This window comes from Peromyscus maniculatus, chromosome 13, assembly GCF_049852395.1.
Source record: "Peromyscus maniculatus bairdii isolate BWxNUB_F1_BW_parent chromosome 13, HU_Pman_BW_mat_3.1, whole genome shotgun sequence".
In the NCBI taxonomy this organism is placed as follows: Eukaryota; Metazoa; Chordata; class Mammalia; order Rodentia; family Cricetidae; genus Peromyscus; species Peromyscus maniculatus.
Window position 1 is genome coordinate 31,855,184 of NC_134864.1, and position 12,319 is coordinate 31,867,502.

Sequence of the window (12,319 nt, forward strand, 5' to 3'; positions counted from 1 at the left end):
GGCAAACTGTTCTCTATGTCTTATGACATCATACCATAAAAGATAATAATAGGTTCAGTGTTTTAATAATTACACTATTGAGCCAAAACTTACCCTTTACTTTATAAAAACACACAAACACTAAGTGAGCACCACACACACACACACACACACACACACACACACACTTAGACTCAAATGTGTGGGTACACACACACTCACACGCCATCTTATTCTTTGATAGCTATCTCCATTTCTCTGAAACCAAAATGCAGTGATGTGCAATAGAAAACTCTGCTCTAGCTCATAAATAAATCATCAGTCTGGAATGACTATTTTCATAATTTGACATGTGAATTTTCTTCAGAGGCATGGGTAGACTTCAATAGAACAACCGGAATATATGCCTCTCTCTAGAAAACTTTGTTCACACAAGAATATCATGCCTGTTAAATAGACTACTAAGGAACATTTAGTAAAATTAAACACTGTATCAGTATTTTAAAAGTATCAATTTAATTTCAATACAAGATTTTTATTGCTACAGATTAGTTTAATATGGTACTATAAAAATTATTATTCTCTATAATGTAAAAAATGTATGCACCAAAGTTAATTTTTCTGCATAGTTTATCAGTTTACAATATCAATTTAAGTTGTTTGTGCTATCCTAATTAATGTATTTTTGGAATGTATTTTAAAAGATATAATGGCACTAGAAGCCGATATGTTGATTGTTTTAACTGTGATGCAAAATGTCTAGTCTCCCCTGGGAGTCAGCCCAGCCTGGTAGATTCAGTTGAGGCAGGTCCAGTCCCCTCCTCCCTACACCAAGGCTGAACAAAGTGTCTCAGCATAGGCCCCAGGTTCTAAAAAGCCAGCTCATGCACTTGCCTTGGAGGAGGTGGGAATGGGGGCTTGACTGGGGGGGGAAGGCTGAGGGGTAGGATGAGGGAGGACAGGGAAATCCATGGCTGATATGTAAAATTAAATTAATTATAAAATAAAAATATTTAAAAATAATAATTAAAAAAAAAAAGTCTAGTCTAAGTGCAAACAGTCTTGCAGACTCCATTGTCTCCCTCTGCAGCTCTGTCAAAGAAGGCGCCAAGCACTGTGAGGGCTGATCCCCTGCCTCCTCACATGTCCCTTTGACCCTTCAGTCTGCCAGAACAATCTTTGTCAAAAGCATTTTTTTACTGTTCCGTTCCTGTATCACAAGCCTCTGTGAGCAGTCCAGCCCTGAAGGGTAAAGTGTGCCTCCACCGCGCATGCTGACCTCAGCCTTGCACCCCTCTTTGGGAAACAGTCCCTTCAGAGACAGACCGGCGGCTTGCTGGGCTGCTGGTGAATCGCCAATGTAAAAGCCCAAGCGGCTACTGCCCCTCCCCCTGGTATAGTCACCAGGCTTCCACCTTCAGGGTTCAGCTTTATGTGAGTCACCTTAAGACACCCAAACCAGGAGGAATCTCCTTGGTTTCCTCCTCTTAACCCTTTAACCATTTACCATTTTGTTCTTGTCGTGATGGTGAGATCATAAATAAATCAGATTCCTCAAACCATTTTCACTAATGGAAAAAGTCATTGTAAGGGGTCCATTGTGAAAGAAAAGTCCAATTTTTGAAATTTTACTCAAATGTATACACTCACGTGGCACCCTTATGACAGAAAACCAAGGTCTCTGAATTCACGTAACTGGCTCAGGGTCAGCAAATGGATCACCTGGGTTACAGAAATCTGACTGAATCCCCACAATTCCTAGCTTTGTTTTCTTTCAAATGGGATGAGGAGGACTTTGAGAGATGGTTCGGGAGTAAAGGTGCCTGCTGCCCAACCTGAGAAGAGATTCATCTCTTGGTCCCTATGTGGTAAAAGAAGGGAAGTGAAATATCCTCTGGCCACCACATACGCACTTTGGCATCTGGGTGCATGTGTATCTATCTGTCTATATCTATATCTATATCTATATCTATATCTATATCTATATCTATATCTATATCGATATCGATATCTATATCTATATCTTTATCTTTATCTATATCTATATCTATCTATATAATTTTATATATATGAAATTTTAAAAATTGAACATATATTTTAAGATTTTAAATAGGACGAGAAATTTGAAGAATTTAAATACACTAGAAGGACAAATTCCATTGGCTCTTACTCAGAACTTCATCGGGAAGAACTTTCTCAACCATTTCTCTTACTGCTCTCATAGAAGACAGAAACTCTCTTTTCGTCTTTGCACCTCATTAGTTTAGGTAGTATTTTTTAATTATTTTGATAACTTGTTTGATTAGATCCCATAGTAATTTCCACAAGGATGGTTGAAAGCCTAGGTCTGTGGACATACAATGACCTCTTGTGAAGACTAGACTCTCACCACAGGAGAGTCAAAGACAGTGACAGGTAGGTGACTTTGTGGCTACAAACACTCACAGTGGCATGGGCATCAGAAACATGGGTGAAAACAGAATTGCTGAGTCAGCTGGCCAGAGGTTGGCCTGAAAGGGGCCGCCATTGTTCTTGGCACTGTTTCTTAGCATATTACTATACACATGTTTTTTCTGCCCCACAAGACTGAATATTCACTTAAAAGTGAAAGAAACCATGTTATACAGTTGATGCATGTCACACTGTCCAGAGCCATGAGCACAGTGCTGTACATCAATAAGAGCCACTTCTCGGGAATTTCAAACTTCAGCTGAGTCTCTACACTGTGATCCTGGGAAGGGCACTTCAGCTTCCAACATTTTGTAAAACTGATGCCTATCCCAAAGGCAATCAACATTAAAAGAAACTTGGAAAGGCTTCCCAAGGAACATGGCAGAAACTCAATAAATCTGAATCCTGTCTTCTTCCCTTGTCAAGCAGTAGGTGGCAGGATGAATACAGGAATGACGAAGGGGTGAGGGGATGGAATGAACATACCCGTAAGGATTGTTGAAGGCTATGGCATAAACCACGTTCCTGTGGCCCTCCAGCGTGTGCAGCTCCTCTCCAGATGCAGTGTCCCACACCTTGCACGTCCGATCATAGCTTCCTGTGATGAAGCTAGCACAGGGGATATGAGCACATTGCATGATAAAAATGACAGGCATTGCACTCATCAATACCTCGCTGGGTTTTGTGTTTTGGTTTTGTTTTCTCCCCACTGGATAATAACCCCTTTACCATCCTTTAGTATGCTTTTAATATTGGAAATCATACATTCAAAACAAAGAACAGTTTGCAAATCCTTTAATTTAAAATATCACTAAATAGAAAAGTAAACCTTCCAGCTCTATTCCTATAATACATACTCTTATACAATTAAAGTGTGTGCTATAATGACTTGTAAAACTTTTGCGAAACTGCACATACTTCATTGTGAGTAGGACTATGCTCCCGGTTGTTCAGATCATAGCTTTTGACATTACCATTGGCCCTCTCTTCCCTGCACTCTACAAACCCCTGTCATTATATTCTACAATATCAAAATGCGTTTCTATTTGAGAGCCATTTAGTCTGAGCTGCTTTATGACAGCAATCGCAGCAGACGGATAAGACATATTTGCATGTCTGTGTACCAAAATGATCCTTTTATCTCAAATTTTCTGAACACAGCCTTGGTGGTTCTAAGCGTCATACACCAAAACAGAGCTAGACAGGACAGGCCCACTCTGAACGAACACATGCCAATCAGTCACAGTGCTGCATCAGGCACAGTGCTGCCCCTGACTGGCAGCTCCTACAGCCCAGGCAAAGATGCAGGCACCCAGTGATGTGAGTCTTGTTGGTCTCAGCTGTAGTTCTCAATGAAACCTCTCCCACAAAATTACACAAACGCATAGAGAACTTGGGCTACAGCCATGGGAACAAGTGCTTTCCTCTGTGGTCATCAGGGTCAGACAATCCAGGAGATGGGCACATTAGTTCTGTAACTAACTGAACTACTTGAGAACCCCTCGGGAATGTTCATCCTTGGCTTGCTACAAGTTAAAAGGAGCAAGGGGACCTTACCAGGAGCCTGCTTTGTTGAGCGCCACATTGGTCAACGGCAATATGTGTGCTCTGAGAACCTTCAATAGAAGGAAACACCGTTTATTGTGGACTCACACCAAATTAAATGTATCCATTTGCACTTCAAAAAATGGTGACATTCGATGTATTCTTAAACATATGTGGTAAATAGACAAGATCCAGCAGTCAACCAAATGAGTAATAAAACAGCAGTGTGTCTCCGATAAAGACAAACTATATTCTCAATAGCCATAGATAATTGTGAAAAGTAATTGACTCTTTACTTCCCATCAATACCAATTTACTGTTGAGATAAATTATGGCTACCAAAGAAGATTCCAAACGGCACTTTTTGGTGACATTGTCTTGTACATGCTGCATATGGTTTTCTATGGATGTTTGAACAGTGTACATAAGAAAAAACCTTAAATGTTTCAAACACATTTTACAATTCATTGTTCTTTTTTTAATCCTAAAACTGTCTTCAAGTTGGAATGCCTCATTTATCTTGAAATCCCTACATTATCTATCAGTTAGTGGGTGCTTAATGGATGTTCATTGACGAAATACAGTAATTGAATAACTTATAAGCTGAGGGGTTAGCTAGAGTTAGTCAGCCTCAGATATGTCTGCTTCCAGAGTACAACTACTAATAGCTTCCTTTTTTGGCTATCAAGTATGTTCTCTTACATGAGAACTCACAAGGGCAAGGTAGTTACACAGCTTATATTTGTAATTAAACAGTGCCACCTGCTGTAGAAAAAAAAAACAAAGCATGAAAAGCCTTACTTTCTGGGAACTTGAATGGATAAGAACCAAGGAGAACCTGGACATTTATATCAGGTAGAACCAATGAACACAAAATATAAAGAATGTCTGTTATAATAATAATAATAATAATAATACTTCAAAACATAAAGTCAGTGTAACATGAAGCAATCTTAGAACAATTTTTTAAATTTAATTTAAAAAGCTGTTCTTAAGTAATTACACAGATACAATTGTTATATTTCTAATTTAGTCAGAAACTAACAAAGAAAAAAGCATATTTATACTACATTTAGTTAATAATTCACTAGCTTGTAGTTTTGTTCATGATAAAGCTGAAAATAGGAAATGTTGATATATCATGAAATACAACTTCTTAGAAGTACTGTAACTAGAAAATAATCTTAGTAATTCAATTAAAAAGGGAAATAAATTCACTGCAAATCCTTATTGAGCATCTCAAGAAGTTAGCATTGTGAACTTCATTTATTCTTTCAACAAATACTTGGCCAAATGCAGGCAGAACACTAAAACCACAAGCACGTACTTTACTAGAAAAAAAAAAAAACTAGTTGGGTGGTGGTGGTGGTGCACACTTTTAATCCCTGCACTCAGAAGTCAGGGACAGGTGGATCTCTGTGAGTTCCAGACCAGCCTGGTCTACGAAGAGAGTTCCAGGGCAGCCAGGACTGTTTCACAGAGAAACCACTTCTTGAAAAAAAAGAAAGAAGAGAAGGAAGGAAGGGAGGGAGGGAGGGAGAGAGGGAGGGAGGGAGGGAGGGAGAGAGGGAGGGAGGGAGGGAGGAAGGAAGGAACTAAACGTGTTTTAAGGAAAGATCTCACTTGTAAGAGAAATCAGTAACGCACCCAAGTTGTCCTTCCTAGTGTCCCTAACCATAACTTTAGCAGGTAGCAGCCATGGGCCTGGTGTCCCTAAGCACTACTTACCTTGAACAGGTAGAAGTTGTGGTCACAATGCTGCCTGAGTTTCTCCTGCAGCCGCTGGACCAGGAGTCTGACTTGCTGTGTTCGAGACACTGTGATCAGAGGCTCCACTTTCTGGATCTCTTCTACTAAGGTGTTGACATCAGTACTGAAATTCACCCCAAAACACTTGCATGTCAAATGTGTATCTATGCTCACAACATGAAGAAATCCATCATTTTGAGCTGGGGGGACATGGCTTGGTGGGTAAAGGTGCATACTACACAGGCATGAAGACCTAAGTTTGAATCCCCAAAAGTTGGATGCACAGTAATCACTGTGCTACTCTGGGGAGGTGGAGGCAGAACCAGAAGACTCTTATTTTCTGGTAGAAAAAAGTTCAAGACCAAAGCTTGTGACTTCTTTGAATTGCTGTGGGATGGTCTGTATGTCAAATCTGTTGCTCTGATTGGTCAATAAATAAAACACTAACTGGCCAGTGGCCAGGCAGGAAGTATAGGCGGGACTAACAGAGAGGAGAATTGAGAGAACAGGAAGGCAGAAGGAGACACTGCCAGCAACCGCCATGACAAGCAGCATGCGAAGACCCTGGTAAGCCACGAGCCACGTGGCAAGGTATAGATTTATGGAAATGGATTAATTTAAGCTATAAGAACAGTTAGCAAGAAGCCTGGCATGGACATACAGTTTGTAAGCAATATAAGCCTCTGTGTTTACTTGGTTGGGTCTGAGCGGCTGTGGGACTGGAAGGTGACAGAGATTTGTCCTGACTGTGGGCAAGGCAGGAAAACTCCAGCTACATTGAATGGTATATTACTGCTCCATGTTACATGCTGGCTCTGCTTGTGCAAGTGGAGATTTGCATGGGGTTTCCTACACAGTGAATCTTGGGTACTTAAACCTATGGAGAATTTCTCCAGCCTCACACGGGGTTTCAGTGGGAGACCTCTGGTCTTAAACCTCTGTCCACTTTCTGACAGTCCATCAGCGTTATGAAATACTTCTTTACTGAGGAAACATCAGGCTCAAGTGTGTCTTTCAAACTCAATAACCAGTACTCCTCAGAAGTGTTAAGACTACCAACAAAAAGGAAAGTCTGAGAAACTGGTACAGCCAAGAAGAACTTAGGGAGACATGAAGACTAGATGACCTATGGGATCTTGGCTAGAGTCCTGGAACACAGAAGGGAAAGGGGGTAAACCTCAGAGAGTTTGTGTACAGTTTGGACCTGGACTGATGATAATGTATCAATACTACTATGGTGACTGTGACAATTCTACCAAGCCAACCTAGGACACTAAATAGGGAAAACTGGCCACTCTGTCTTAAATCATTTTCTAAAGCTGTTCTAGACTAGCCAGCTCATATTTTGAAACAATCCTGCTCAGAAAAAGAAAAGAAGTAGCAGAGTGATGGCCTTGTAGCTGGAAGTTTTCCTTTGTCCCACCCAGTCTGGCAGCCGCTCAGACCCAAGTAAACACACAGAGGCTTATATCAATTATGAATTGCATGGCCATGGCCTATGGCTCAATTTTCTTGCTAGCTCTTATAACTAAACTCAGCCTATTTCAATCTATCTATATGTTACGACATGTTCAGTGGCTTTACCTGTGTGCCTTTATGTGCTGCTCCCTGGATGGCAGGATAGCATCTCTCCTGCCTCTCTCTTCTCTTCCTATCTATCCTCAACTTCTGGTCTACCTATAACCTGACTTGCCATAGGCCAAATGGCTTTATTTATCAACCAATCAGAGCAACACATATTCACAGAGTACAGAAAGACATCCCACAGCACTTCCCTTTTTCTGTCTAATCAAAAAGGAAGGTTTTAACTTTAACATAGTAAGATTATATATAATAGAACAGTTATCAAGTAAGAATTACAGTTACAATATCTAGTCTATTTGTATTTGGCAAAATTAAAGAAAATATTCGATCATCTATCCTATATTTGTGAGTCTAAAGTCTCATACCTAATTTATCTTTTATAATAAGCAAGGAAAGCTATAATTTTAACTCTCTAGTCTTCAACTACATCAAGGATCCCAGAAGGATATAATATTACCTAAGTAAACAGGAAGTGCATTGTACACAACTTCCAAAGATCTAGAATGACAGAGACAGTCACCTCTGCAACTTTGGGGCATCCACCTTTAGCATATAGGCTTGGAATCTCTCAGTCGCTTCTCTCTGTCATGTAGAATGTCTGGCAGTCTTCTCAGTGAAGCAGAAAACTGAAGGACCATTACACCTTGTTGCAGCAAATTCAGTGGTCATTTTCTTATAGTTCTGTGTGTCCAGTTTATACAACATACTATCAGCAGTTCAGGCAAAAGCAGTTTGTTGCCCAAATGGCTATTTTTGCCAAGAAGAATATAAACTCTATATGGTGTGTCTTTGATGCCCATCTTCCTCTTTGAAGTAAATTGGTGCTGCCAGGAGCAGACATGTCTCACTGTCCAAAAAGTCTAAGTTTTTAAAACATTTTAAATGCCATATTCTGTAGGTCTTTGAAGTGTTTGAAGATTACCTACCTAATTGAAATATATCTATGTATACCTAAAAAACTTAACTAACATGATTATAAGTGTGATTATCATAGATGACTAATTATTAATCTGTATTCTTAATTATACATTACAATTTCAAATGAGCTGTACAAACATGATACCTTAAACAAGAGTAGAAATACACACACACAATATAAAATATTTTAAGCAAGTTGTTGCTCTTTTAAAGTAGATTCAATAATCTACCCTTTTATCCTATCATATCTATATCCTATATTTTTATATTATATCCCTCTTTTTTCTCTTAGAAAGAGATTGACTATGACCAATAACAATTTGTAACCAGTCCCCTAAACAAAGACAAACATTCATAATCCATTTTTTAGGGATGTGGGCTTGTGTTCAAGGCTACTTCGTGCTGATAAGGGGTGCTGGTAGTCTTATGGGGATCCTGAGAAAATTAGAGATAATATTCAAGTCCTGGGAAGACCAGCTATAACCTTTGTTGATAGGTGACCACTGAATTTTGCAAGGTGAAATGGTTCTTCAGGTTCCTGCTTCACAGAGGAGACTGCCAATATTCTACAGGACACAGGAAGAAATGACTAAAAAACTCTAGATCTATTGGCTGAAGATGGATGCCCCAACATTACAGAGGAACTTTGGATGACTGTCCAGGCAGGCAGGCAGCTGTCTCTGTCATTTTCAGAATTTTTGGAAGTTGCTTATAATGTACTTCCTGTTCACTTAGGTAATATTAAATCTTTCTGGGTTCTTTGATGTAGTTAAAGACTAAATAGTTATAATTATAGCCTTCCTTAGTCATGATAAAAGTTAAATTAGATATAAAATTTTAGACTCACAAATATAGGATAGATGATAAAAATATTTTCTTTAATTATGCCAAATATAGACTAGATATTGTAACTGTAATTCTTGCTTGATAACTGCTTGCTATATGTAATTTTACTATGTTAAAGTTAAAACCTTCCTTTTGATTAGACAGAAAAGGGGAAGTGCTGTGGGATGTCCTTCTGTATGCTGTGAATATGTGTTGCTCTGATTGGTTGATAAATAAAGCCATCTGGCCCATGGCAAGTCAGGTTATAGCTAGGTGGGAAACTGAAGAGAGAGACAGGAAGAAGAAAGGCAGAAGGGAGAGAGATATCAGAACTGCCAGGAGAAGCAAGATGTGAAAATACCAATAAGCCATGGCCATGTGGCAACTTATAAATTAGTAGAAATGGGTTAAGTTATAGGAGCTAGCTAGCAAGAAACCTGAGCCATTAGGCCATACAGTTTATAAGTAATATAAGTCTCTGTGTGTTTATTTGGGACCAAGCAGCTGCAGGACATGGGTGGGAGAGATTAATCCCAATCGCAGGGCCCAGGCAGGACCACAGAAACTTCCAGCTACATGACCTTTATGTTTCTAATAATAGTTATTCAGCCCAGCCATGCATATATCCTCTTTGGTGTGTTCATCTAAAAGGTTCTGATATAAAGCACATGCTACATTGCATGGCTAACTTACCTTGGACTGAGCTCAAGCAAATCTATGGATTTGGTCTTTAGTTCTCCACCTTTTTCGTATTCCAGCATAATTCCTATATAAAAAAAAAAAAAAGCGTGATATAAAGTGCTTAAGAAAGTGCTAGAGAAAGGTTTATGCACTTTGAGTTCTTTTTTTAAAACTTTTACTTTTCAGATTTTTAATTGTTTTGTGCGTGGTATATGCACAAGTTCATGTGCAAAAGAGGGTGTGCACATACTTGCGTGAGCACATATGTAGAAGCCAGAGGTCAACGCCATGTATCTTCATCTACCGTTCTCCACTTTATTTTTTGAGGCAAGGTCTCTCAAGCTCATCAGTCTGACTAGGCTAGCTTGCCATTGAGCATCTGGGGTTTGCCAGTATCTGACTCCCTAGTGCTAGGATGCCTTAGATCTGAAATCTGGTCCACAATTTTGTGTGGTACTGTTGTTTGAATATGAACTCTCCCCCCATCAGCCAGTGATGCTTTTAAGGAAGGTCATGAAACCTTTAGGAGGTAGAGCCTCCTTGGCAGAAGTGGGTCACTGTGGAGCCGGGGAGGTTATAGCCACACCCCATTTCCTGTTCATGCTCAGCTTCGTGAGGGTAAATGAAATGTGACCAGCCAACAGAACAGCCACAGTGGAAGCCCTGAGCTATCCTGGTCCTAACACCTAGGTGCACTTGGCCCTGGCAGGTAGACGCAGCACAATAGAGTTCCATGTGTCCTTAGCCTTAGCCTGTGCCCCACAGCATGCCCAGGGCTGGTGGAAGAGGGACACAGGTCCAGCACTTTTCTCCAAGGCTGATCGCTGGAGGACAACCCATCCCACCCATCCTAAAAGGAGAAACAGTAAAGTCCTAGTGTGCCAAACCTGTCTACACCCTGAAGCAATGCTAGAGACACCTCGTGTCTTCTTGTCCTCCAGCCAATGGCATCACCAATCTGGTGGGGTGACCCAAGGGGTCACTCACAACCTGCAGAGAAGTACTTTCATGCCCCTCGCTGAAGTCACAGAAGCCCCAAAACACAAAGCAGAGCACAGTAATATTCTTGGGGATCAGGAAAGCAAACAAACTGTTGTTGGCACTAAAGCCCACAGAAAGGGACCAGACCTGTTTATTAAATGTAACAAACAAATGCTCTAGAAAGGATCTTAACAATAACTTCATGGTGCTAAAACCAGGAAGAGAGAGTCAACATCATCAAATGCCATTATCCATAAAAAATAAACAAATAAAAATAAATAAGTAAATAAAACACCCCTCTACTGATAACCAGCAAAGACCAATAACAAACACCAATGCTGAGATGAATGAGACTTTTTAATAACCTGGTGTACACATTAAAGAAAGCATCAATAAAAAGTGTCTCAACATGGCCTAGAAAGATGGATCAGTAGTTAAGAATGATACTGTTTTTGCAGAGGACCCCAGTTCTGTTCCCAGCACCTCCAACTACCTGTAACTCCAGCTTCAGAGGAATCGGACTCCACAGACATCTGGAACTCACATGCATATGCTCACATACAGACACATACACATAATTAAAAATAAAAATAAAATTTTAACAATAGTAAATGTTTCAACAGACTCGCGGCGGCTAATTTGCTGGCATAAGACCTATGCAAGGGGGAACCAGGCAGCATTATAGCACTGAGAGAGAAAATGAGCTCACAAGTCCCTATCCCTAGCCGAGGAGCTGATGAACATTGGAGAGGGAGAGTCGGTTTTATTTAACAGTGTGTTCCCTGGTAGGCAAACCATGACCCAGGGGATAGCCCCACACTCAGAAGTGTATGAACAGGCATGACGTTGAGGAGTGGGTGGATCTGAGAGCAGTTGGAGGAGGAGTGGAAAAAGAATATCCAATTATTGTATACATGTATGAAATCTTCAAAGAATTAATAAAAATACATGTTTTAGTACTTCAACAACCACAAATCCACTTGCAATATTTTTTAAGAACGGAAAAAATTCTCTGGCAATAAACAGAATCATATGAAAGTTTAAAAAAAAAACGGAGAGAACAATAACTTGCGGAAGCTGTCTTAGTGGATTGGCTCCATCCTAAAGATGACTAGAGGCATGATGTGTGTCTGTGAAGACTGATGTATGAAATATACTCAACCCTCACAGCAGAGAAAGAAGAGACGAGCGGGAAGAACTGATCACATCCTAATCACACTGCCTGCCTCCTTGTACTTTCTCTGGATGCCGCACCGCCTCCACACTCAAGCCTGGGCCACAAGAGTGTCTGAAGCTTTTCAGACATCTTGGGACAACAAATATGCTTTCATTGTGTAATGGTTTCCATGTTAAAGCCGAGAACTTTTAAGCATTTACTAAGTGGTTTTATAACAGATTCATAACATGCTCACGTAACAGTATACTATTTAAAAAACAGCCGTGTGTTTCCCCAAGAAAACCATCAGGACAGCGGCACAGTGGTTTGACATGCATCTTCAATGCCCAGCCTAACTGAAGCCAGCTGTTCTCTCATTCCCATTTCTGCATTTAAATTCTTGCCATATATATGCTGTTTGGGATGAAATAGAAGGGAAAAAATGGTCAT

At 40.1% G+C, this 12,319-nt stretch overlaps 1 protein-coding gene across 3 annotated transcripts in view; it reads right to left on the reverse strand.

Annotated features, from left to right (window-relative positions):
• Daw1 (dynein assembly factor with WD repeats 1) overlaps positions 1 to 12,319 on the reverse strand; it is a 48,841-nt gene that overhangs the window by 27,882 nt on the left and 8,640 nt on the right. For all 3 annotated transcript variants that reach the window (XR_013044049.1, XM_042260017.2, XM_006990339.4), the window contains exons 2-5: positions 9,745 to 9,817; positions 5,704 to 5,848; positions 3,988 to 4,046; positions 2,917 to 3,039 (exon numbers count right to left, since the gene is read on the reverse strand). Coding sequence is in view for 2 of the 3 variants with exons in the window: in XM_042260017.2 (XP_042115951.1) it covers positions 2,917 to 3,039; positions 3,988 to 4,046; positions 5,704 to 5,848; positions 9,745 to 9,817 (400 nt within the window). In the remaining variant the exon portion in view is untranslated. The remainder of the gene's footprint in view (positions 1 to 2,916; positions 3,040 to 3,987; positions 4,047 to 5,703; positions 5,849 to 9,744; positions 9,818 to 12,319) is intronic.